This window comes from Hipposideros armiger, unplaced genomic scaffold (assembly GCF_001890085.2).
Source record: "Hipposideros armiger isolate ML-2016 unplaced genomic scaffold, ASM189008v1 scaffold_916, whole genome shotgun sequence".
Lineage (NCBI taxonomy): Eukaryota > Metazoa > Chordata > Mammalia > Chiroptera > Hipposideridae > Hipposideros > Hipposideros armiger.
In genome coordinates, this window is record NW_017732266.1 from 231,134 (window position 1) to 256,256 (window position 25,123).

A 25,123-nucleotide genomic window follows, 5' to 3' on the forward strand; every position below is an offset into this window, starting at 1 on the left:
TTTGCTATAGCACTTTCAGCAGACATGGATGGTCAGAAGCAGATTTCTGGAGGTTAAGAAGTTAGATGTAAAAAGTTAGAAAAAAGATAATGCTGAGCAACGAAGCAGAGTACATAAACATACAGCAAGTATGTATTTAGATAAAATCCAAAATAAGTAAAACTGATCTATAGTTTTAGTAGTTGATATGATGGTTGCCTTGGGAGAGTTGAAGGACAATGGCATGAGAACAAAAGGTGAGAGGAGGGCTTTTATGGTGTTGGAAGCATTCTACTTTTAAACTCCATAATACACCCCACAGTGATTTGGAAAATGCTGCATTAGACATCAATACAGCTACTTACTAAAAAATTATAAAAAAAATGCACAAATCATTATAGCATGAAACCTTGCAGCAACTTTATTTGACTGGCCTATTGAGAAAATAATTCTTCTACTATGTACTTTAATTATAAAATTAATTCATGTACCTGTTTGTATGATTTTAATTTCCTATGTTAGAGTTTATAGATATGTCCTGACAGTTTTGATAAATACAGCTCAGCACCACTTACAGGAATTTTGCACATTCTGTTAGCGTTGCTGCACCTGGGCTCTTCACAGGGAAGGGAACGTCCAAAAGATGATTGTTGAGACACAACCTATAGGCATGTGTTTCCAAAGGACAGTTTTTGGTCTTAAACAAGACCAATTATTTTTATACACCAACTATTAATAGAAAGACAACAGGTAAGGTGATACCGGTATGAACTATAACAACAAAAAGTCTTAAATCCGTCCCATTTTAGGATGACCCCGCCCCCCTCCCCCCATTGTTTAGATGAATCTGTGGTGGCTGATGGGCTTTTTTGTTTCTCTTTTTAGCTGTAGTGTCTGGCATTCTTCGTGCTATGATTTCTCGCTGGTAAATTTTGTTTGCTGACCTAACTATTTGTCACATTTAAAAGCAGACGCAATTAGATATTTCAGCACCTCTTTGATTTCTAGTGGAACACTTGTATATATTTCTTAAAGTATTGACTCTTTTTGTCATACAGATATTGAGAGTAAGGCTTTTTATGACACAAAGTGAAACTGAATAAAAAACTAAAAAACAATATAATGGGAATTGATCAACCGTTCTTATTTTCCACACTGTACCGTGTCTTGTCAGTAATAACTTAGTGCATCTGACTTAAAATGACTTTCTCCTGATTTTAGCATAATATTCTGGATAAGGTTTGCCTGAGATTTTTTTTTTTTTTGGACTTTCAAACTCATTTCTGTAATTCATTGGTACTTTGGTCTTGTTCACCCCAGGTTATTCATGCCAATATCGCAGAAACTTCTTCAACTGAGTCTTGCATTGTCCCTGTGTGGTTTTGAAACCCTATGTAGATGACGTCTTTTTTCATAATGGCTTTACCATGGGGACACCAGCGACCCAGCTACCCCAGACCTAATTCACTAGGGTATGACAGAGTTGCTGCAGCTTGACATGAAAGCCTGAGTTAGCTTCATTTTAAAACAGCTCAGATTTCAAAATTGAATTTCTTCGAATGGGATTTAAGTTTAACTGGACAAATATATTGTTCCACCATTTAAAACAATTTGAATGTAATATCTCATGTTTTAATTACGAGTTGTTTTTCTGCATCTCCTTCTCTAGGTTAGTCTGAGAGAATGCATTTCATTACACTTTCCAGTTGAAAGTTTATAGGATTCTGCTCTGTCAAGTGATTGTTTAGGGAGACATTTATCTAACACATGAATGTTATTATGAAATATAAAACCAAGTGCTTTTCAAACATGTAATATAATAATCATACACGTTTAATATGTTGATNTTTCAAGTCAACGCTTGATTGTAAAATTACTTGTTAACTGTGTGTGTGTGTGTGTGTGTGTGTGTGTGTGTGTGTGTGTGTGTGTGTGTGTGTGTAAAATCTTCATGACAACAATGAGAGATAGATGTCACTGTCTTCAGTTTCTAATGGAGGAAAGGTTAAGTGATTTGCCAGGGTTTATAGAACTATTAGGTGACATGGGCAGGACCTGAAACCAGAGCTGGCTGACTTCAGAACCTGTGTTTTCTGATTACACTGCACAACCTTTTAAAAAAACACACTGTGATGCCAACTACAAGCAACGTGAACTATTGTGCTGTAGGTAGGAGAATATGAAAGGCCATGGAGCAGCTATGCGGCTAGCCAGAATGGATAGGGATGTTTGAAAAATCTTGGTGAGCCCTTTTATATGACAGGCAATAGTCAAAAGCAGCAGAGTATAAAAAAGCTACAGCCTCAGTCCATAGGACAGAGCACAGAATAGAAAGCACGTTGATGATTTTCCTCACCCACGCTTGGATAGATTTTCATCATCAATCGGCACATTAATTCTATCTGGCTCCTGGAAAGTCATTTGCTTAATAGCTCCTTTGTGACCAAGGGAGTTAATGCACAATCCCAAATGACTTCACTCCCAGCTGGGGAGGAGTTTAGGCAGAGGAGAAAAAAGAAGTCTAACTTCATCTTTCACAAATAATACAAGGACGAAAGCCGGAACAAACTAATTCACTGATTTTGTTCAGAAAGAGCCCTGTTTTATTTTGACATAGGTCACTGAGACATAGGAGGCAATTTCCATGAGGAAGTATTTCCTTGAGTCAATATTAGTGGAGTAATGTAAATGAGTGGAATGCAAAATATCCTTTTAATGTTTGGATTTTCTGTGTCCTGTGAGATTTTTGTTTTAAAAAGTTTGGATTAAATTCTAAGTACCTATTTTAACTTTATAACATTATACCTTTGAAATTGTTAAAAAATAGTTGTCCAGTAACTGAAAACCAGATTTTACATAAATTCAGTTCTTTGCCGAATTGCACACTTAACAGGATCTTATTAGGTGATTGTTACATTAGACTTTAGAAGTGTTAAGACACAGATATAATTGTATGATTATAATTTTTTGTCAGGTGATAAAACAGGAAGAACTTGGCAAGGATCTTTCAGACTGTACTTTGTATGATCTACTGAAGTACGATGATTTTGACTCTGACAAGCACCTGGCTCTTGAAGAATTTTATAGAGCATTCCGTGAGTATAAGCTTTATTCTCTAATTACTCTTTGTTTTTTTTCCCTGTTTCTTTAGACAATGTGGTATGTTTGCTTGATCTCAGAATACAAGCTGTTTCTGAAAAGAACTCATGTAATTGATAATTGAGATAATTTAAGTGTTTGGTTATATTGAAACATGCATAAAAGCTGGGGGTTTAGTGGTTCTAAAATGAAGAGCTGGAAATATTTGGTAGCCCTGATTCTAGTTTAAGATATTACTCCACAATGCTTCTTCAAAGTTATTTTAGAGTAGGAGCAGCACTTGACCAGTTGTCACTGTATATCAAAAGCAATTTTATTATTTACATAGTGACTTTATTTTTACTTTTTTTGGAAACCAAAGTAGATGAAAATGAGTTTGCATATATTTTAATAACAATAATTAGCATTAGAATGAAAATTATATTAATGTTAAGTTACTTTGGAATAATTTATATATGCTTAAATTGCTTAAAGACTTCCTAAAATTGACTATTTGTGCTTTATAAAGCAGANATCTATCTATCTGCTGAAGATTGGTTTGAGAAGAGGAAATAATCCATTAGTGCCAATAAGGAAACATTTAATTATTTACCATTGTCCTTGCACTGGGGTAGAATAGATCAAGGAGAAAATTAACCTCCAATTGTTAAACTTATTGGACAAGTGGTTTTCTGAACAGGCAGCCAGAATTTTCGAAAGCCAATATCATGAAGAACATGTTTTTATAAGTAATGGAAGGCAAAAGAGAATTTTCTGATCAAAAAGGAGGATTCCTAGAGGGTACTTTGATGAGTATGAGTTAGAAAAGGATAGAGATTGGGTCAGGTTGGGAAATGTGCACAGCAACATGAAGAGACTCGAACTTTATAGGATCGATCTCAGAGGTAAACAAGTATATAACGCATGCAGGAATCTGTCCAAACCATCCATTAGAGGAGAATGGGCAACTATTTCTTGCATTGTGGTCCTATGTATTTGATCCTTAGGGTAAGGTGAGATGATACACAGGCAGACTGCACTCGCTGGAATGGCACTCTTGAGTTTGTTAGCACTGTTAGAAGATAAACTGAGGCATATTAAAATTTTAAGAATTTGTTTGAGCAAAGATCATTTCAAAATGGGTAACCAAACCAGAAAAGGTTAGAAGCATTCTGCAGTGGGGAACTAGGGGGAAACAACAAAAACCAAAAACAAAGCAAAACACTTTAATAGAGGAAAGGAGAGAGCAAACTAAGGAAATTACTGATTGGCTATAGCTTAAAGCCAAATGGCTTCTTGTGATCAGTCATCCTTAGGTTTCAATTTAGTAACCCGAGGCATTTATAGGCCTAGATTTTGGTTTACTTATGTAGGCATCGCTACATTAGAGCCACCTCAGTCTAGCAACCTCCTTGTTTAATTCATTTAAAAGCAGCACATATAGGATTCTTGAGGTGAAGTGGTTCTTAGAGCTTGGAAAATCTGCTCATTAAGTCTCTCCCCATTTTATAAAATAACCACTGGTAGAATGTAAGTAAGCAAAGCCATTCCCTTGTGATTCTGAGTTTAAATAAACAGCTGTATTGAGTATATTGATTTAGCTTTTTCTTCATCTAGATTTTGTCATCTTAATAAGCTGATTCACATTAGGAATGCATATTAGAGTGAAATATTTCCTTAATGTGCACACATACCAACTCTTTATTAAAATAATAAAAAGAACTACTTGTTCACAGGATTTAGATTATTATGTTATACATATTTGACTTAAAAAGCCATTTGCTCAATGACTACCATATGTGAATGCATTTACAAAAATTAAATAAAAAGAAGGAATAAATAAGACTAGATATTTTTAAGCTAACAGCATGGGCATGTGAATGGTGTTTTTACAACCTTTTCACATAACAATTTTCTTTAAACATTAATTGAAAAGTTATAGTGAATGGACCCTAAATATCTATTTTGACTTGATAAAGCCTATTACAATTTTAATGATTTTTTAAAAAAGTTCTGATATCTCGTTGGCACTTTTATTTACTATGAGATTTGTGAAAATTGTTTTGTCTCATAGATCAAACGCTATTTTATTGGGGACAAATTAAATACAAATAAGTAAGCACTCATATGGATAGGGAAATGATAAGTGAGGATTTCCAAGAAATGTCATGGTAATTAATCCTATTTAACGCATTATTTATTTATTTTTTTTNATATATATATATATATATATATATATGATTCTTTGCACTTTATTCTTACCAGATAGAGGTCTACTTTCTTAGTTAAGGGTGTTCTACTGCTTTCATAGAGTAGTTACATGGAACTAACCAGAGAAAACATGAAGCTTTGAATGGGCCTCATCAATAGCATATAGAAATCAAAAGGTGTAATTGAGTATCTAATATTACTTCAAATCTATTATGTGTTGTTGAAAAAAAAAGACATGAATCAAACAAGAGAAATGGGTATTTTACTTTCACAAATTTTAAGCCAAATGACATATTAATAAAACTTCAGCCAAAAGTATTTGTTTTTATAAACTATCATAATTCCATATCCTTTTCAACAATGTCTATTTATTTTTGTTATACAAGTAAAAGAGAACATAAAGGCATAAAAGAGAAAATAGGAATAAAATTTAATTTCATAATTCAGTTATAATCATTTTGATATACTATATGTCTATATATATACATACATATTTTATGAAAATGGGGCTATATTATACCTTTAAAATTCTTTTAATGCTACTTTCATTTAATTAATTAGATATTGGGAACATATCTAAGCATCGATAGATATAGTTTAACATCATAATTTTGATGTCTTGTGTTGTGGGAAGGTACCATAATTATAACACTCAACTTATTACTATTCCTGAGCTCTCATTTCTCTCCTTAAACATTAACACTGCCCATTTAAAACATAATACAAGCAAAAAAATTGTTAGTCATCCCAAAATTAATTTTCTAACAGTCACTAAAAAAAGAAAAAGAATAGTAAAATTGATTTTAATAATATTTTATTTATCCTGATATAGTAAAAAATATTATCACAATATGTGATCAATATAAAAATTAAGGAGATATTTTGTATTTGTTTCTCCCAACTTTTGAAACTAGTATCTATTTTACATTTACAGCATATTACTATTTGGACTAACCACATTTCAAATGTTTAATTGTCACTGGCTACCATCTTGGACAATATAATGTTAGAGTGTTAAAAAAGTATCTATCATACATATAAGAAAAATCTGTCCACAATTTTATTTCAGTTATTTTAAATAGGTTAAGCACGCATTCCAGTTGTAAATAAATAACATAGTGTGAACTTCATGTTCATATTTGTTTTTCAGGAAACCACAATACACACATATAGGATAAATATAATTAAGTAACAAAATATATTCCCTAAACATAAATGTTTATTTTAAAAGCAGAGTTCAATAAAATGTATTTAATGCCACCTTATTCCACTGTCTCCCAAATATATTATCAATGGATCATTTAAGTCGTACATCCTCTGCCACAGTTAGCATTTTTAGAAATATATTTTCTGATTTTTTAATAATTTTATTCTTAAATTAATGACTAATGTTATTTTCACTTTGATTTAAAATAAATGCACCAATCATCGTGAGTCTTCTAGTGAAAACCTGTTCAGTGTGAAGTGTAACTAGTTTGAGTTACTTTATCCAACAATTAGCAGTGAAACACTTTCAGAGAGCCTGTAAAACCTAATATACCACAAGAATTAATGTTTTATATTCAGTTTTTTTACATGTTAAAAAAAAAGCTCCAGGCTACTGTTGCCTCTAAGAACCCTAGGGGAACTAATGTACTACACTGAATATAACCTAATAATTCTTTAATGCTTAGGAATTACTGAAATATTTTTTTATGCCTCAGGGCCATCACAATGAAAAGAAATGTATGTATGTATGTATGTATTTATGTTAATAAGATATGCGCAAAATACCTTATTAGCATGCCTTATAGTAATTCAGTGCATGATACGTTCTATGGTAATCCCTTTTACATATATTCCAAAACCAGTAACAAATTATTTCTTAAGAAACATTTTAAGAATTAGCAGAATAAATTAACATACATCTATCTTTATACTTTTATACAAGTGATTAATTTGATGATTATTAGCAATATAGTAATGCTCAATCTTTTGATTGTTGTATTCAATCTATCCAATAACAAAGTTTAATTTCTTAAGGAAATTTTATTAAAATTATCTTCATTTATTTAAAATGGGTCTCTATCTCTGCATTGCCATTTGGTGAGTGAATTTTTAACATAATTTACCATTGCTATCATCCTTATAAAATTATGGAATGATTGTTTCCTACAATATAAAAAAAAGTATATTTATCTTCAATGTCTAATAAGTGTTTGTCTTTATGTGACAATTTTAAAATTGACTTGTTAAATACTCTTCTTAATAAAAATGGACAGGAAGCATCTCTACCAAGTGCTGTTGAGCTGCCTGACTGAGGATTTTGTGAGGCACAGAATATTGCATATCATCTGCAATGTATGCACTGTAAAATGTGTTTATTCTAATGGAAATTGTTCCTGTAAAAAAGCAGAAAATTGCAGTAAACTTGTTAGCAATCATTCAAGTAATGTAAACAGATCCTTGTTGCTGGTGACCAGATAGGACTAAAGAAAAGCATTTATGATGTTTAAAGCATTACAAACGTTACAGATTACAAATCATCTTGAGAGGTAATGCACATTTATAGTGACTTCCATGGAGGACATTGAATGACTACTGTCTTCTGATGTTGCTATAATTGGTCATTAATGACAAGAATACTTGACTAAATTAATAAGCTAGACATCCTAATATATGTTATATGATACTTGTCTATTCCAAAAGGGTAATCATTTTCAACTAAAAATAAAAATTAGAAAGACAAGGTATAATGGAAGAAGGAAAAAAGAGTGACAGAGTGATGGAGAAACAGAAGAGAGATTGAAGGGAGAAAGAAGAAAGCCAGGCAAAGAAAAAGTGTGGCATATTTTATGTACATATTTTGTAGTTTAAAATTTATCAGTTGTGCAGTGATCTTATTACACATTTTTACATATTGAAATGAATATTTCAAACTATAATTATTGACTTAAACAAAACAACCAATATTTGTTATAGTCTTATGTGACATCAAGGCTAGTCACTACAAAATAAAGATAGATAAGAAACAGTTTCTGTTCTCAACTCTAGGAAATTAAACAGAAAAAAGCAATTACAGAATAATATTGTATGAGATAAAAGTGACTCATATAAAATACCATGGGGCAACAAAAAACGGATTATCTCAGGGATGGATTCTGAGTAGAAATAACTTCTGAATTAAGTATACCCCTGAACAGGAGTTCTTAAGGAAAAAGTCAAAGAGAACAAGGCTTTTCTGCTAAGAAGAGCATATCAGCAAAGACAGAGGTGTGGAAATTTGTAAGCAGTTGGATAGTTAAGGAAGACGGAAGCGAAAAATGAAAATTAGTAAAATAGATTTAGGAAGGAGGTAGCAGCTAGATCTTGAAACTGCACAAAATCAATGTTGAGAAACTGAGATAATCTGTGTAGTGATAAGCAAGATACTGGTAGCAACATGGAATAGTCAGATCTAAATTTAGAAAGATTATTTATGAAGTTGAGTACAAAATGCAGTTAAGAGCACATTCAGAAGCAGAAAAAACAGTAGACTAGTTCAATCAGTGATGTGTTGAAGTCAGTGATTAAATTTTCAGGAATTTTGCTATCCGGTTGATGTCACATTGGAAACTGTAAATTGGCCCATGGTGAGAACTTTTACCCTATAGATATTGGCAAATACTAGAAGTCACAGCGCTACCCCAACTCCACCTTGTCCAAGCTCAGAGAGCTGTTTTTAAACATTTAACAGGACACTACAGATTACATGGTGCAATCCCCTAGGTGATAAATTTTAGGCGACTGAAAAAGGATAACTGGTTAAATAAGAGGGCATAGATATAAGGAATATTTAAGGGAACATACCTCATACACTAGGTGGAGGATAAGGCTGGCATGGATATGGCTAAGAATATTCTAGAAAATATTCTTAGACTATATATATTTTGCAATCCAAAGTTAGTATTAGTTAGCGTTAATCCTATAGACAAGTTTGCTGTGATTTACAAAGAAGGCATCTAAATAAGTTAATTGATGATAATTCTTGCTCTGTTAACTTCAGATTAGAAAATATTCTCATTACCTCTAGAAATCTTAATGTAACATTTTATTATAGTAGAAATAATTTATGTATGTGATGCAAAAGGTTTTTGTTAATGAAAATGCCTGAGCAACTTGTTGCAATTTTTTTTGAGTAACTCCAGTAAGAAAAGTTTAACTTTTTTTCTTACTGATGACAAATGGCGATTGAAATGAAAACTAAATTAGTTGAGCAAAGTAAAGATCTGAACAATGATTGTGTTTAATGATATGTATACAATTCATATTTCCACTGACATAATTCATTTTATTATAATCATCTTTAATAAGAACTGTCTACATTAACACTCTGAAAAGGACATAGGTGACAACTTAATACATTTTTTTAATGATTCTATCTTTGTTAGAATATATAAAGTGGTAACATTTTCTTTTGAGATAAGTTTATCTTATTGCTATATTGAGTGTGATTTTTTTTAACTTATGGATTGACACATTTTTTATATAAAGAATATTATCTTTGTGAAGTCTCATTAAAGGTATAGATTATTATCCTGCCCTTTGCAGACATTTTGACACTCTACTAAAAATATATAATTAAATATTTTAACACCTTTTAACTATGTTTAAACAACAGACTAAAGTACTATATAAATCATTGCCTATAAATATTCACTTATTATCACACCATGTTGTAATTAAACAGCCTTATTTTAATATCGTATTGGAAAAAAATTTATATTAGCGCTGCAGTCTTAGTTGTTATAACTTAAAATTTAGCATATTTTTGCATATAGCTATAGATATATGAAATGAACAATGCTGATAAAAGATTTCCACATGAGACTGCACTGCCTTTTGGCTGTGTTTTTCAGTGTTTTGTGTTTATGAGCATGTTCTTATTTTGATTTTAAACTTCCCTTGTCAAGTTATTACTTTCTGGGATATAAGGATTTTTGAGATATTGTGATAGTTTATGGAGATTATAGGATTTATCAGAATTATTTTTAAAAACTTGTATATTTTTATGTTCTTGTAATAGTGGTAGAATTTGCACCTGGTTGAGGATAATTGATCAAATGGTTCTGAACTTGGCAACTCTAATTGAGATTATTTCTCAAAATCCAGGCTACAAGGTCACCTTTTTTGCCCTTTTTGCAAATAATTTTATTCCTTTTTCCATAAATTACTTGCTCTTGCTGCTGCTGAATCCAATAAAGCAAAACGCATTTCATCTCATATTTCCTATCCATAAAACTCACTTTATAATCTGTGTTACTTGACTTTTTACCATTTTTTCATGCATGGATAGCTACTCAAAAAATACTAATACCCAAAAGTATAAAAATTGGATTGTAATAGTGTATAACTGTCTCCACAGAAACAGTATCAGTTGAGAGAGCAGCCTTACATTTAGAAGACATATGGCTCTAAAATTGTTAGTGAATCTTAACTGAGTTTTATGAACAGTATTATCAGGGTTTTGTTTTTGTTTTTGTTTTTGCTTATTTTAGTTGAGATATGATTTCAGAGTATTAAAAACTGACCTATGTAAATTTGATCATTAAATGCTATTAGGTTCCTTGTAGAGTCTATCGGAGACGTCAAATATTTAGAGAAGGATTAATGCCTTATATCACCTCCCTAACAGAAACTGCTTGCTTGGCTGACGCGTGTTATTATATGCATGCTGGAATGTATGGCAGAATTTGCTGTGAAACTGCTTTCATGCTTTATCATACTTTCATAAATAGAAAGAGATATAATTAGGGGTGGATTGTATCATTATTGTTGCTTCTCCATTTTATAACGTTATAGAAAATATAACCTAACATTATAATAATAAAGGAAGGTACACATCGTGTCAGCTTTGATTCTACCAGTTCAATAGACCCTGAAATCTATCTATAGGAGCTGGATGCATAATTATGTCATAGTCAGACATTTGTGGTGCAAATAGATTTCTTAAATTAGTTGGATAGGATTCTCAGAGCGCTGCTGTCTAAGATAGCCTACGTGGGATGTGCTCATTCTGTATGCATCCCTCACCATATGCTTTTACTACTCTTGTTTGTGATATGAACAGATCATCTATTAGTGAAAAAACAGAATTATTAGTAAAAAAAAAAAAACCTTGTATTTGTCATGTTCTTGTAATAGTGGTAGAATTTGCACCTGGTTGAGCATAACAGATTAAATGGTTCTGAACTTGTCAGCAATCTAAGCAAGTAAACTTTGCAAATTGGATTTTACTAGAAGGAGAAAAGAAGCATGTCAGATGCTAAAAGTCTGCTACTTTAAAAAAAACAAAAAACCTTCTAGTTAAAACACTGTCCCCCATACAACTGCATAATTCTTCATCTTGAAAAACTTGTGACTCTTACTATACTCATCTATCAAATTTAAAAACTGATATATGAATTTACATTTCATGTTAATGTATTAGAAGACTTAATATACTTAAGATTTCAATAAAACACAAAGTGACCTACAGATGCAATGGAAACCCTATCAATATCTCAGTAGTTTTTTTATGCAGAAATAGACAAATCCATCTCAAAATTTATATAAAACTTCAAGGGACCCTGACCAGCCAAAATAATCCTGATAATAAAGGACAAAGTTGGAGGTCTTGCATATCGTGATTTAAAAACTTACTATAAAGCCATGGTCAAAACAGTGTGGTAATGGTGTAACGACCGACACAGGGAGTAGAATGGAGAGCCCAGAAAGAAACCCTCACATACATGGGCAAATGATTTTCAAGAAGAATGCCAAGACCATCCAATGGGTAAAGGACAATCTTTTAATAAATGATATTGGGAAATCTGGATATCCACATTTAAAAAAAATTCATGATAGTTCCTTACCTTTTGCTATATCCAAATATTAAGTCAAAATGGATCAATGGACTAAAAGTAAGAGATAAACCTATAAAACTACTTAAAGAAAACCTAAGGGAAAGGCTTGTGACATTGGATTTGGCTGGCAATAATTTCTTGGATACCATGCCCAAAAGACAAGCAACAACAACAAAAAACTACATAAATTGGATTTTATTAAATTAAAAACTTTTGTGCATCAAAAAAGCACTATCAACAGAGTAAAAAGGCAACAGGGAATGGAAGAAAATATTTGCAAATCATCTATCTGATAGAGATAATATCCAGAATATGTAAAGAACTCCTGTAACTCAAGAACAAAGCCAGCAACCCAATTAAACAACAGGCAAGGGGCCGGCCGAGTGGCACGATGGTTAAGAACTGGCTTGGGACACCAGAGGGCCCCGGTTCGGATCCCACATATGAGGGCCAGTGACACTGCCCTCCACAGCTAAGATGCTGAACAACAGCTCAACCTGGAGCTGGGCTTCTGTGAGTCACCAGCGGGCATAGGCTGCAGCCCCTGTGGCAGTGGGTTGCCATGGGCTACCGTGTGTAGCCAGCAGCCAGCGTGAGCAGCCAGCAGCCAGCGTGAGCGGCCAGCAGCCGCAGTGAGCGGCTGTCCAGAAGCTGGCAACTGATGTGCCTTGCCTGGGAAAAGCGCAATGATGGTGCCAACTTGGGCCAGTGAAGCAAAACGTCCTCCACAACTAGACTGAAGAACAAAACAACAGCAACTTGTCTGTTCCCCTTCCCCCAATTCCCCAGCACTGTTCCCATCCCTCAATTCCCCAGTTAAAAGAAAAAAAAATTTTAAAAAAATAGGCAAACACACAAGGACGCTCCTGGGTTCAATGTCAGAAGCTTTTGGGAAACATTTTCAGTGCTTGGACAGCTGCAAGTGAATCTCTGCCTTGACAATCAGGTACACATATCAAGATCTCTACCATAATGACAGCGTGACTGATGACTTCTTGTTTTCCTTCAATAAAGACAATTAATCACATACATGAAAACAAACAAAACAGGCAAAGAACTTGAATACGCATTTCTCCAAAGTGATATGCATATGACCAATAGGCATATAAAAAGAAGTTCATCACTAATCATTAAGGAAATGTAAATCAAACCCACAATGAAATACTACTTCACATCCATTATGATGACAATTATAAAAAACAAAACAAAACTGGATAATAAGTGTTGGTAAGTAAGTGAAAAAATCAGAACCCTGTGCATTGCTGGTTGGAATATAAAATGGTGCAGTTGCTGTGGAAAATTAAACATAAAATTACCATATGATTGGCAATTCCACTTCTGGGCATATACTCAAAAATGTTGAAAGCAGGGACTGCAGAGATATCTATACATCCATGTTCACAGCATTGTTATTCACAATAGCAAAAGGTGGAAGCAATTGACGTGTCCACTGATGGATGAATGGAGGAACAAAACATGTACAATGAGACTTTATTCAACCTAAAAAGGGAAGAAAATTCTGACACATCTTTCAAAATGGGTGAACCTTGAAGACATTGTACTAAGTGAAATGATTCACCAAAGGACGAATATTGCATGATTCTACTTGTACAAAATCCCCAGTCAAATTCAAAATAGAATGTAAATAGAATGTAAATAGACATGTAAAATAGAATGATGGTAATCAGGGGCTAGAAGGAGGGGAAAATGGGTAGTTTGTGTTTATTGGGTGGAGAGTTAAAGTTGGGGAAGATGAAAGGTTTGGAGATGATGATGGTGATAGATTCATAACAACATGATTATACTTAATACCACAGAAATGTACATAACATGCTTAAAATAGTAAATTTTACAGTATGTATATATATTTCATTACAAATGAAAAAAATATCAAACTAAATTTCTGCAAATACTTTGTCAAGTATATGCAAGTAATCAAAGGATACATTGACTTTTTTTTTAAAGATTTTTTTTTAATTGGGGAATTGGGGGATGGGAACAGACAAGTTGCTGTCCTTTTGTTCTTCAGTCTAGTTGTGGAGGACGTTGCTTCATTGTCCCAAGTTGGCACCATCATTGTGCTCTTCCCAGGAGAGGCAGATCAGTCGCCGACTTCTGGATGGCAGCTCACTGCGGCTGCTGGCCGCTCATGTTGGCTGCTGGCTACACACGGTAGCCCATGGCAACCCATGCCACAGGGGCTGTAACCTACGCCGTCGCTGGTGACTCACGGCAGCCCGGCTCCAGGTTGAGCTGTTATTCAGCATCTTAGCTGTGGAGGGCAGTGTCACTGGCCCTCATATGTGGGATCCGAACCGGGGGCCTCTAGCATCCCAATCCAGCTCTTAACCATCGCGCCACTTGGCCAGCCCACATTGACTTTTATTACCAATATTTTCATTTACTGAGTAGAATGGTGAGCTTTCTACTATTGCTCTAGGTGCTCAAGAAGCAATTAGCAATTCATTATGAGTCAGTTTTATTTATTTTAGTTTATTGACATCAATTAAAGTCAATTAATGTAAAAATTGACATTAATTAACTAGAACTCCGCAAGGGGTAAAAAAAGACAGGTCATACTTCTCAGACAAATTCATCCCTTTATCTGAATCCACACTCATCTTTTTCTATTATCTCTAATTACAATATCAGGAAACACTTCACCTTTCATGTTTTTTTACACCTGTTCTCTGTACCTATTTTTTAAGCTACATCCTCCAGCACAAGAGTCTAAAAATGATTCCTTTTTTACAGTATACCTTTGATCTGTCACATTATGATGGTTACCTGAAATTAATCATTTTAAAGACATCAGCTCTCTCCCCTTAAACAGCGTACTTTCTTCCAGTTGACACCCTGTTTGTATTCCCTTCTCATTTAGGCTTTTAAGTTGCTCATGCAATTTGTTCCTGTGCTTACCTCACAACCTGATTGCTATGATTCCACTCCAAAGAAGTTGCTTTTCCCAATGTCAACATTAACTTGCTTATTGCTAAACCCAGTGGAATGTTTTTAGCTCTTATTTTACTTAATGTCTCCTCAGTGTGTGAAATTGCTTATTATTCCCTCCAACTTAACGGTTTGCTTTCCTTGGTGTCTCAGCCATTGTTTTGTTTTTGTTTGTTTGTTTTTCTGGAAATGTATCTTCTTTTGGTCATTTCACAGTGTGATGATGAGTTCCTTGAATCATCGCATTAAGGCTGAAGTTTTTCATAGTATGGGCCCTACGACTTTCTTCTTCTTATCTAACCCACTCGGCTTTGACAATTGCAATCAATATGCTGTAATAATGTAATGGGTACGTCCAGACCAGACTGCTCACCTGAGCTGTTACCCATCCTTGGCTTACTGGGCACTGTCACTTGGATTCTCTTCTACCTCTTGAGTGCCACTTGTTCAAACCTAAATTCACTGTGTATTTCATGTCTAATGTGTTTCTATTTCTGTGTTTCTATCTCAGAGCATAGCATCAACATACACCCAGTTGTTAGATAAATAAAAAATATATTGTTTCCCTCATCCCTATTCCTCAAGGAATAAAAAAATCCATGTTGAATCTTTTTCCTAAAAAAAACTAAATCTGGTGCCTTTTCTCTTTCCTTCCTCAAGTCTCTTAGTTCAGGCCACCATCATTTCTATGTGACTTTCCTTAATCCATTGTTGCCCCTTCTTAATCTATCCTTTTCTACCAGGTTTGTTTTTAGTTTTTTGTTTTTTTTCTGAAAACGCAAAGCTCATCCTGAAATCGTTTTACAGGCCTCTCATTCCCGTCAAGATATGAAGTGCGCCCTCCATCAAGCAGTTATCAGTCAAAGAACTAGTCCTTCTTTAGCTCATTGTATTTGGAGTTTTTTGTTTGTTATTATCATTTGTTTTGTTTTGTTTACTCACAAACTATAAAATCTCACCAAAACTACTATCCAAAAATACCACATTCCTTCTTGCTTTTTCATTTTTACACCTGCTCTTCACACAGCTTAGACCATATGCTAACCCATACTTTTCTTAGTTAAAACTTTTCCTTCGTGTTCCACTTCCTTCCCAGTCCCTACGCTGTGTTTAGTGGACCTGCGTAAATATTCCTATACTAATTTGTATTTCTCCACCGTATCAATCACTATAGTCTACTGTAATTCTGTTTACTTTTCACCATTCACAGTTTGTTTGTAGGATGTGTTAGATCAGAGATGCCATCTATATTTATTTTCTATTGCTGTCATAACAAACAACATAAATGTATTATCTTAGATTAGTGTGGATCAGGAATCTGACAAAGATATTCCTGGGCTAACATTGAGATACCAATGCCAAGGCTGCATCCATTCTGGAGGTCCTAGAGAAGAATCTGCCGCCTTGCCTTTTCAGCTTCTAGAGGACACCCCGTTATTTGGCTCATGGCTCTGCTTGTCTGTCTTCAAAGTTAGCAACGATGGGTCAAGCTCTTCTCAGGCTGCCATTCTTCTGATTCTCTTCTGCCTCCTTCTTCCTCGAATAAGGGCCCTTGTGATTACATCGGGCCCCCTGGATATTCCAAAATAATCTCCCCATCTCAAAATCAGTTGATTACTAACCTTATTTTCTCTGTAATCTAAATTCCCCTTTGCCATGTCCCCTAATATATCCACATGTTCTGGGGTTTAGGATGTGCACATCTTTTGGAGTGGGGGGCATCACACTAAGTAGATAATATGTTCTGAGTACCTATTTTATGAATGAAACAATAAGTGAATACATTTTTCAAAATAGCACATTCAAAAGGATAATTTTGGTATCAAATTTAATGTTTTTGTGATACGAAAATCGTTTCACAGGCAGTTCTGTGCGAGTTGGTGCAATGTGGTATAGTATAAATAACATGGAAATAAAAAGCAAAAGGCTGCAATTCTGTCTCAGCACTGCATTTTACTATTCTTGATTTGAGAAAAGTTAATTTATCATTCCTAGAATCAAGTATTTTTTGTTTTGTGTTGCTTTGCTTTCTCCTTGAAACACTGAGGTTGAAATAGGAGTTGACATGCTTGCCCTATAAAAATATAAAACTGAAATTAGATAGTACATTTAAAATCTCTTCTTAAAACTTCATACACAATGAGAATATTGTCAATTGAAGCCTAAAAGGGACACTAGCCTATTTCAGACACTTGCCTTGTTTTCTGGGATTGTTTGTCCTTGATTCCTCTTTTGAACTTAGGTTTAAAGATGGTTTAAGTTTAATTGTGGCCTCCAAAAGGCACAAGGTACATTTTCATGCTTCTATGGAGACCAATTATACCCAGTTTCAAAAAAAAGTATATTAATCTCGCTACTTACATTTTAAATATGTGTTTAAATTTTAAACAAAGGAAAGAAATATCTTTAAGTTGTTTCAAACTACTTCCATACCCATTCTGCCTTAACTTTATGCTGAATACCTTATTTTTGTCCAGCTGTATGGCATCAATCCCTGTGTCTCAGTCCTTGTCACAGAGTGCACTCTTCGTTACACTGGGCACTGAGGAGAATCCTATTTTTTCCCTTCTCTCTATGGAATTGTTCCCCGTTTATGGCAGATTTGTAAAAATGTTTGTTTCAGTGCTTAGAAAATTTGGTAGTTAAGTAAGTAGTAAATATTTAAGGAATAAAATGATATAAACAACTTGTATTAGTTTGCTAAGATTACTGTGACAGATATCACAAACTTGGTGGATTAAGCAACAGAAGTGTACTATCTTACAGTTCTCAAGACTAGGAGTCCAAAATGCAAGTCTCAGTGGGGCTGGTTCCTTCTGTGGGCTGAATGAGGGCTGTGTTTGAGGTCTCTCTCTTTGGCTTGTAAGAGGGCATCTTGATGTTCAGGTGGTGTTCTCCATATTATATGTCTTTGGGTCCAGTCTTCTCCTTTTTGTAAGGATATCAATCATAATGGATGATGGCTCACTCTGATGACCCCATCCTAACAATTAATTTCATTTGCAATAACCTTATGTTCAAATAATGTCACATTCTCAGGTACTATGGGTTAGAGTTTCGGTGTATAAATTTTGGGATGACACAGTTCAACCTATAATACCAGTAGTCACATCAAACATATTTTTAATACCTGAAGCATATAAATTATGCATGTATAAATATAGTAGCTGAAATTTTCCTATACAAATATTGCCTTAAGTGAAATTTGGACAAAAATATTTTTTCTATGTAAATTTTAGGTATAATTGACTACTTACCAAAAAAAAACACAAAACTTGACTTAAAACTTATATCATTAAGGAAATTGTGCAAGTGATTCAACCAAAGTATGTAAATAAATGAAAATAGTCAGAAAAAACAAGTGAAGTGTTTTAAATCTTATAAAAAAATGTATAAATAATCAAAGGCTTATTTTGTAGTTTAATATTTTGTTAAGCCAAGCAGTCTTTATTTAGCATATAATTTTTCAAGTGGGTAAAACATTATTTGAGTTTGATCAATACCAATTAATTTGGATACCTTTTAAGTATGTGTTCCCATTATATTTTTGTTCATTTTGATAAGCTTTGACATAATTCAAGTTACACCTTCATCACAGTTATTATTAATTATCCTTGTACTGGATCAGTTTTAATGCCAGTATTTCTGATTTTGACTTTATTGTTATCCATACAATACTTTTTTTCTTTTGGTTCTTTTTCATGTGATGTCTGGAAGACTGAATGTGCACCCTCTCTCTATTTTCATTCTTGACTTTTCTATTTTGTCATTGAGAGAAGTCATTCCTCAGTATATTCTAAACTATTATTTCAAAATTATTGAGCCAAATTACATGTATTATAAAGGCTTTTTGGTTTCCAAAAGCCAGCAACATACGTCCATGCATTGTTAGGATTATTTAGAGGTTAATGACTACTTCTGAACACAAGAACTTTGTTTAATGGACTGTCTCTTATTTTCTCAGGTAAAACACACTCAGAACACAATTAAGTATTGTCCAGAAAATATAGTTTTTAAGTCATAAAAGAATATGCATCCCTATTCAGGATAACAAGAGGAAATATGTAACATAATTATTATCAGATAAATTTTCTTTAAAATATGATATCCATAGTAATTTAGAAAATCAGTAAAATATAGTTTCCTCATTTTTAGTCACAGTTGTAATCTGTATGATCATCTGCTCACGATATGCTCAAAAGAAGAATAGCACTGAAATTAAAAAATATATATTTGTCTTAAAATTGTAATCTTTAAAATTATTCCTTATGATTATATGTAAATGCATCATATTTGGCACTTTTTAATTTAAAGTTATAGAGCATATTATGAAGTAGTTGATCCAGAGAAAGCTGAATATTACCCCCTTTTTTTCTACCTTTATCCTTAAAAACAAATTGATGAATAGAGGTTGGGAACTGATGTTTTAAACCATAAAAATTTAGAAGTTAACAATGTTTCTCACTTTGGTACTAAAAATATAGACTTTGCTTAGTTGGAAGTTATGCTGTCTTTAACTCTTGGTTTCCCTTTTATCATTTTAGTTTAACAAAATATGCCAAAAATAATGTCTGAGGGTTACAACATACTTGTACACAACTGGTAATAAAAAGATCCCGAAAGATAGTGAGAATATTTATTTTTTTCATATTATTATTCCAGAATAAGTTTATAAGGTAGAATAGTTGTTCTACAAAAACAGTTGCTCAACATTTGGTGATCCTTCCTGATCTCTCTTCCCCATTATAGGATCAAATCCTTTTGCTCATCATTATGATTGCATGAATCTATCTTAGTAAGAAACCACAAAGGTTGATAGATGGTCAGACTTTATTTACCTTTCCTCTCCCTTTCCTTTATTTTCCATAAAGCTAACACACAGTGCTTTATAGACATGCCAGGTATTAATAAATAATTAGGCTTACAAAGGGTATTATAAATTACAATAGAAAAAGCAAAGACCTGAACTTTAAATCTGACTTTTCTCATAAACCAAAGCCAAAACACCCACAGAACTAGCAGTGATTCCTTTGTGGGTTACCCTGGACACAAATCTTCCTTGATCTTCCTGCTCTTTAGTATTTCTCTTGGAAATCTCCTCTTCTGAGGTCTATTTTGTTAATCTTCACTCAACTTTTGGCAATCTAAATTTCATAATATTATGAAATACTGTGCCCAAGACAGTTATTGTACACTGCAAGTCCAGATGCCTTAGAGAATGGTTGATTAGCTTGAGGTTCAAATATGACTTTTTGTTCTTTGAATTTTCCAAATTTGCTGTATAATCCAAACACACACACACACACACACACACACACACACACACACAATACTATTATAATCCTATATTAACAGCCTAGTGATAAATGTATATGGAAATGAAGACTATCAAAATAGCCAGAATATTTTTAAAAACTAAGAAAAAGTTTGAGGGATTTACATTTAACTTGAAAATGTACTCAAAATATGTAGTCATAGTGTGGTATAAATATAAAGATGGATACATAGAACTATGGAATAGAAAAAGTGTCAAGATATAGCATATGTATGTGATCATTTTTTATTTGATTACACATGGCTTTTATTGTAAGCCCCTTCAAGTTAATTTTATTTTACTTTTATTAAATTTCATGGAATGACATCAGTTAGTAAAATTGATTTTTTTTGACAAAGGTATTAATGCATACAATGAGGAAAGAACAGTCTTTTCAACAAATGGTATTGGAACAAATGAATATGCATAAGGAAAGTAAATTAATAAATTTTGACTTTTACCATACACCACAGACTAAAGTTAACTTAAAATGCATTATAGGTCTAATTTTAAGAGCTAAGACTGTCAAATTTCTAAAATAAAATATACAATAAAATTTTACTTACCTTGGATTGGCAAAGCTTACTTAAACACATATGCATGTGTATATATATATATATATATATATATATATATATATATATATATATATAACCAATACAAAAGAAAAAATATATATTAAATTGGTCTTCATCACAATCAAAACTTCTGTTCATTAAAAACACCACTACAAAAATGAAAAGAGCCACAGAATAGGAATACATTTAAAAACCATATATTCAGCAAAGGACATTATCTAGATATGATAAAGAAACCTTCCAACCTAATTGTGGGAAGACAAATAATCCAATTTTAGAAACGGGAACAAGTATTTACCCACACTTCACTAAAGAATACCTACAAATGCCAAATAGCCATATAAAAATGTTCAACACCATTAATTATTAGGGAGATGAAAATTAAAACCACAATGAGATGCTGCTATACTCCTGCTAAAATGGCTCAAATTACAGGTTGACTATACCAAGTGTTGGCAAAGATATGGAGCAAATGGAATTCTCATACACTGCTCATGGGAATATAAAATGGAACAATGATTTTGGAAACAAGCAGATTTTCAAAAGTTAAACATACAACTGCCATACAGCCATCTTAGGCACTTATAAAATAAAAATGAAGAATTATGCCACTCAAAAATCTGTATGCAAGTGTTTATAACAGCTTTATTTGTTCTAGTCAAAACCTTGGAAAAAACTCAAAAGTCTATTGACTGATAAATCAATAAACAAACTATGATTGATTCATCCATACAGTAGAATAGCCTTCGACAATAAAAATGAATCAACCACTTTTTAATTAATTTACTTTTAATTATAGTTTACATAACAATACTGTATTAATTTCAGGTGTACAACATAGTGATTCAGCATTTCTATATGTTACAAAGTGATCACCACAGTAAATCTACTAACTACCTGTTGATTCCACTACTGATACACACAAGAAAATGGATGAATCAAAATAATTATACAGAGTAAAAGTGTCCAGAGAAAAAATAGTATGGGGTCTGACAATTAAGTTCATGAACTTGTTGCAACAATGTTGCTAACCTTTTTTTGATATCAGGGGAAGTATTCATTCTGAATTTGTACCAACTGGACAAACAGTTAACCAAGTTTACTATTTGAAAATGCTGAAAAGGCTGCGTGAAAAAGTTAGACAACCTGAACTTTTCTCCAACAATTCATGGCTCTTGCATCAAGACAATGTACAAGCTCACACTGCACTGTGTGTGAGGGAGTTTTTAGCCAGTAAACAAATAACTGTATTGGAACACCCTCCCTACTCACCTGATCTGGCACCCAATGACTTCTTTCTTTACCTGAAGATAAAGGAAATGTTGAAAGGAAGACATTTTGATGACATTCAGCGCATCAAGGGTAATATAATGACAGCTCAGATGGCCATTCCAAAGTTCCAAAATTGCTTTGAAGGGTGGACTAGGCGCTGGTGTCGGTGCATAGCTCCCCAAAGGGAATACTTTGAAGGTGTACTTTGGAGCTCTTTTTCTGGAATGGCCATCAGAGCTATCATCATATTACCCTTGATGTCCTGAATGTCATCAAAATGTCTTCCTCTCAATATTTCCTTTATCTTCAGGTAAAGAAAGAAGTCATTGGGTGTCAGATCAGGTGAGTAGGGAGGGTGTTCCAATACAGTTATTTGTTTATTGGCTAAAACTCCCTCACAGACAGTGCCATGTGAGCTGGTGCATTATCATGATACAAGGGCCATGAATTGTTGGCGAAAAGTTCAGGTCGTCTAGTTTTTTCACACAGGCTTTTCAGCACTTCCAAATAGTGAACTTGGTTAGCTGTTTGTTCAGTTGGTACAAATTCATAATGAATAATTCCTCTGATATCAAAAAAGGTTAGCAACATCATCGCAACAAGTTCGTGAACTTAATTGTTAGGCCTGGTATGTAAACACATACTCTCTCTCTCTCTGTATATAATTTGGCTCCCTTCTTGTGAAGGACTAACAGCAATTCAAATCATAAAATATCTTGATACAAACAATAGCTAAAGGCAACTGTTATCTCAAAATCAAGAGACTTTTGATATAAATAAAGAAGTCAGTTGTCAAAAACTGTTAATAAGGTCGAGTAACAGCAGGATTTCTCACCTGAATAAATCCTCAGTAACTACAATTTTCACATTTCTTTGAGTCCAAAAGTATTATATCTGCCTCCTAGAATGGGCAGGCAATGCCTCTGACAATCAAAATTTCTCCTTAAAGTACTTCTTTTTTTAAACTAAAATTTTTATATACAAAGCAAAAAAAAAAAACACACCATACTTTCTTTGTACTTCAAAGCTTTTCTTCATCCACACACAAACACAATAAAAATTACATGAAGTGTTGTTTTTTCTGTGTCTATTTCTTGCCAGAACATTAACTGACTCTTGGTTGGATAGGATTTCTTGATTAAAAATATCTTCCTTAATCTGTAGCATTTTGAGGATATCGACTTTTGGATAATGTGTGTGTGTGTGTGTGTGTGTGTGTGTGTAAATAAGTTAGCTAACTATTTATGTTCAAAAAATGTTCTTTTAACATTTATGATAATGAAAAGGGATGACTCTTCTTTTTAATCTTCCTATAATATGATGTTTAAAATAATAATCATAGGTGATGCTGGTATAGTTAAAAAGTCTATTAATATTTTTTTTGAGCTTACTTGTACGTGCATTGTATACATTTAGGTTTTGTTTTGTTTTTTGTTTATTTTTTCAGAATTAGATTACTTGTTCAATTTTTTTTCAGTTATTATCACATCAACACTTTCTACATCATTAACTAGTCTTTTTTGCTTGAATCCACTGTAAAAGCAGAGTATCTTACTGCACAATGGAGCCGGATAACCTGTGTTTACGTCCTGAGTCTGCCTCTCACTGGCTTTTTTACCTTTGGTAAATTAGTTACTCAATGTATGCTTCTCTCTCCTCAGCTATGAAATGGGGGTTATAATACTACTACCTCATTGGTTTGTGTTGGGAATTAAATGAGTTAGTATATATATAAAGTGCTTAAAACATTGCACAGTGCGTTCAGCAACTATTATCATTATTCCTATGATTTAGGTAATCTTTCTCTTTGGATATCCAGATGACTAGAAGGATTGAAGTTTTGACTATTTTAATCTTTTTAATTTGAGTTATGAAGCCTGTCTTTTCACAAATGTACTGAATTACATTACCCAAAATGTTTGCTGTAGTTTTCAAAAATATGTTATATATTATAGATCATGTAATATTTTCATATATTTTATATATTCTATTTTCCCTGTCAAGTACTTTTTTATATAATAACTTTTTAATTCTAGATTTAGAATCAACTATTTTTAACTTCTATAGTGCTCAAAGACAACCTATTATGATCGTACTATACTGTGATTATGTTATATTATTATTCCTTTATACACACACACACATATATATATATATATATATATTCACATATATATTCACAATATATATATTCACAAACATACCTATATTTGTGAATGTTCTGTCTACATATAGATGTGTTTTCAAAAACTTTTGAAATTATTTTGTCTGGAGTATGATGACTATTCTTGATCTATGTACATAGGTATTTTTTCAGCCCCAAAAAGAAAGATTTTTTTTTTCCCCTGTTAAAAGTTGCATTACTTACTAATTGTTCTGGCATCTTTTCAGGAATATAATATTTAATATTTGGCCTGCTCTCTGTCCTCCTTATCTATCACCTCTCTCTCTTCATTTATATTTTATTTTATTTTTCCTAAATACTTAGGAAACTTTTCTCAAGTTTTTGTTCTTTTCAACATCGCTAATATGATTTTTGCATAATCAAAGTTGCTCTTATTGCCTTGGCTATAGTTTTTAATTCTGCTAATATTAAATTGTTTTCTTTGTGATCTTTTCTTTCTAAGAGACTGTTCCTCTAAATCTCATTTCACCTCTACATCCTTTCAAAAATACTATATTCTTCTTATACTTTTCAATTACCCTTCATAAATTTAATATTATTTTTAATTTCACTGAGCACCAAAACTGTAATATTTTTCTTTCCCTGTGGAATTATATTAAATGTATGTTTCTTCTTTCTGGGCATCTTTTACCTCTGATTATGAACCATTTTCAAAATCTGGTGTTGGTTTGTTTTGTTGTTCATTTTGTTCTTC

The 25,123-nt window shown here is 33.0% G+C and overlaps 1 protein-coding gene across 1 annotated transcript in view; it reads left to right on the forward strand.

Moving 5' to 3' along the window:
* FSTL5 (follistatin like 5) overlaps nt 1-25,123 on the forward strand; it is a 427,469-nt gene that overhangs the window by 143,057 nt on the left and 259,289 nt on the right. The window contains exon 3 of the mRNA XM_019630458.1: nt 2,954-3,074. Coding sequence (XP_019486003.1) covers nt 2,954-3,074 — 121 coding nt within the window. The remainder of the gene's footprint in view (nt 1-2,953; nt 3,075-25,123) is intronic.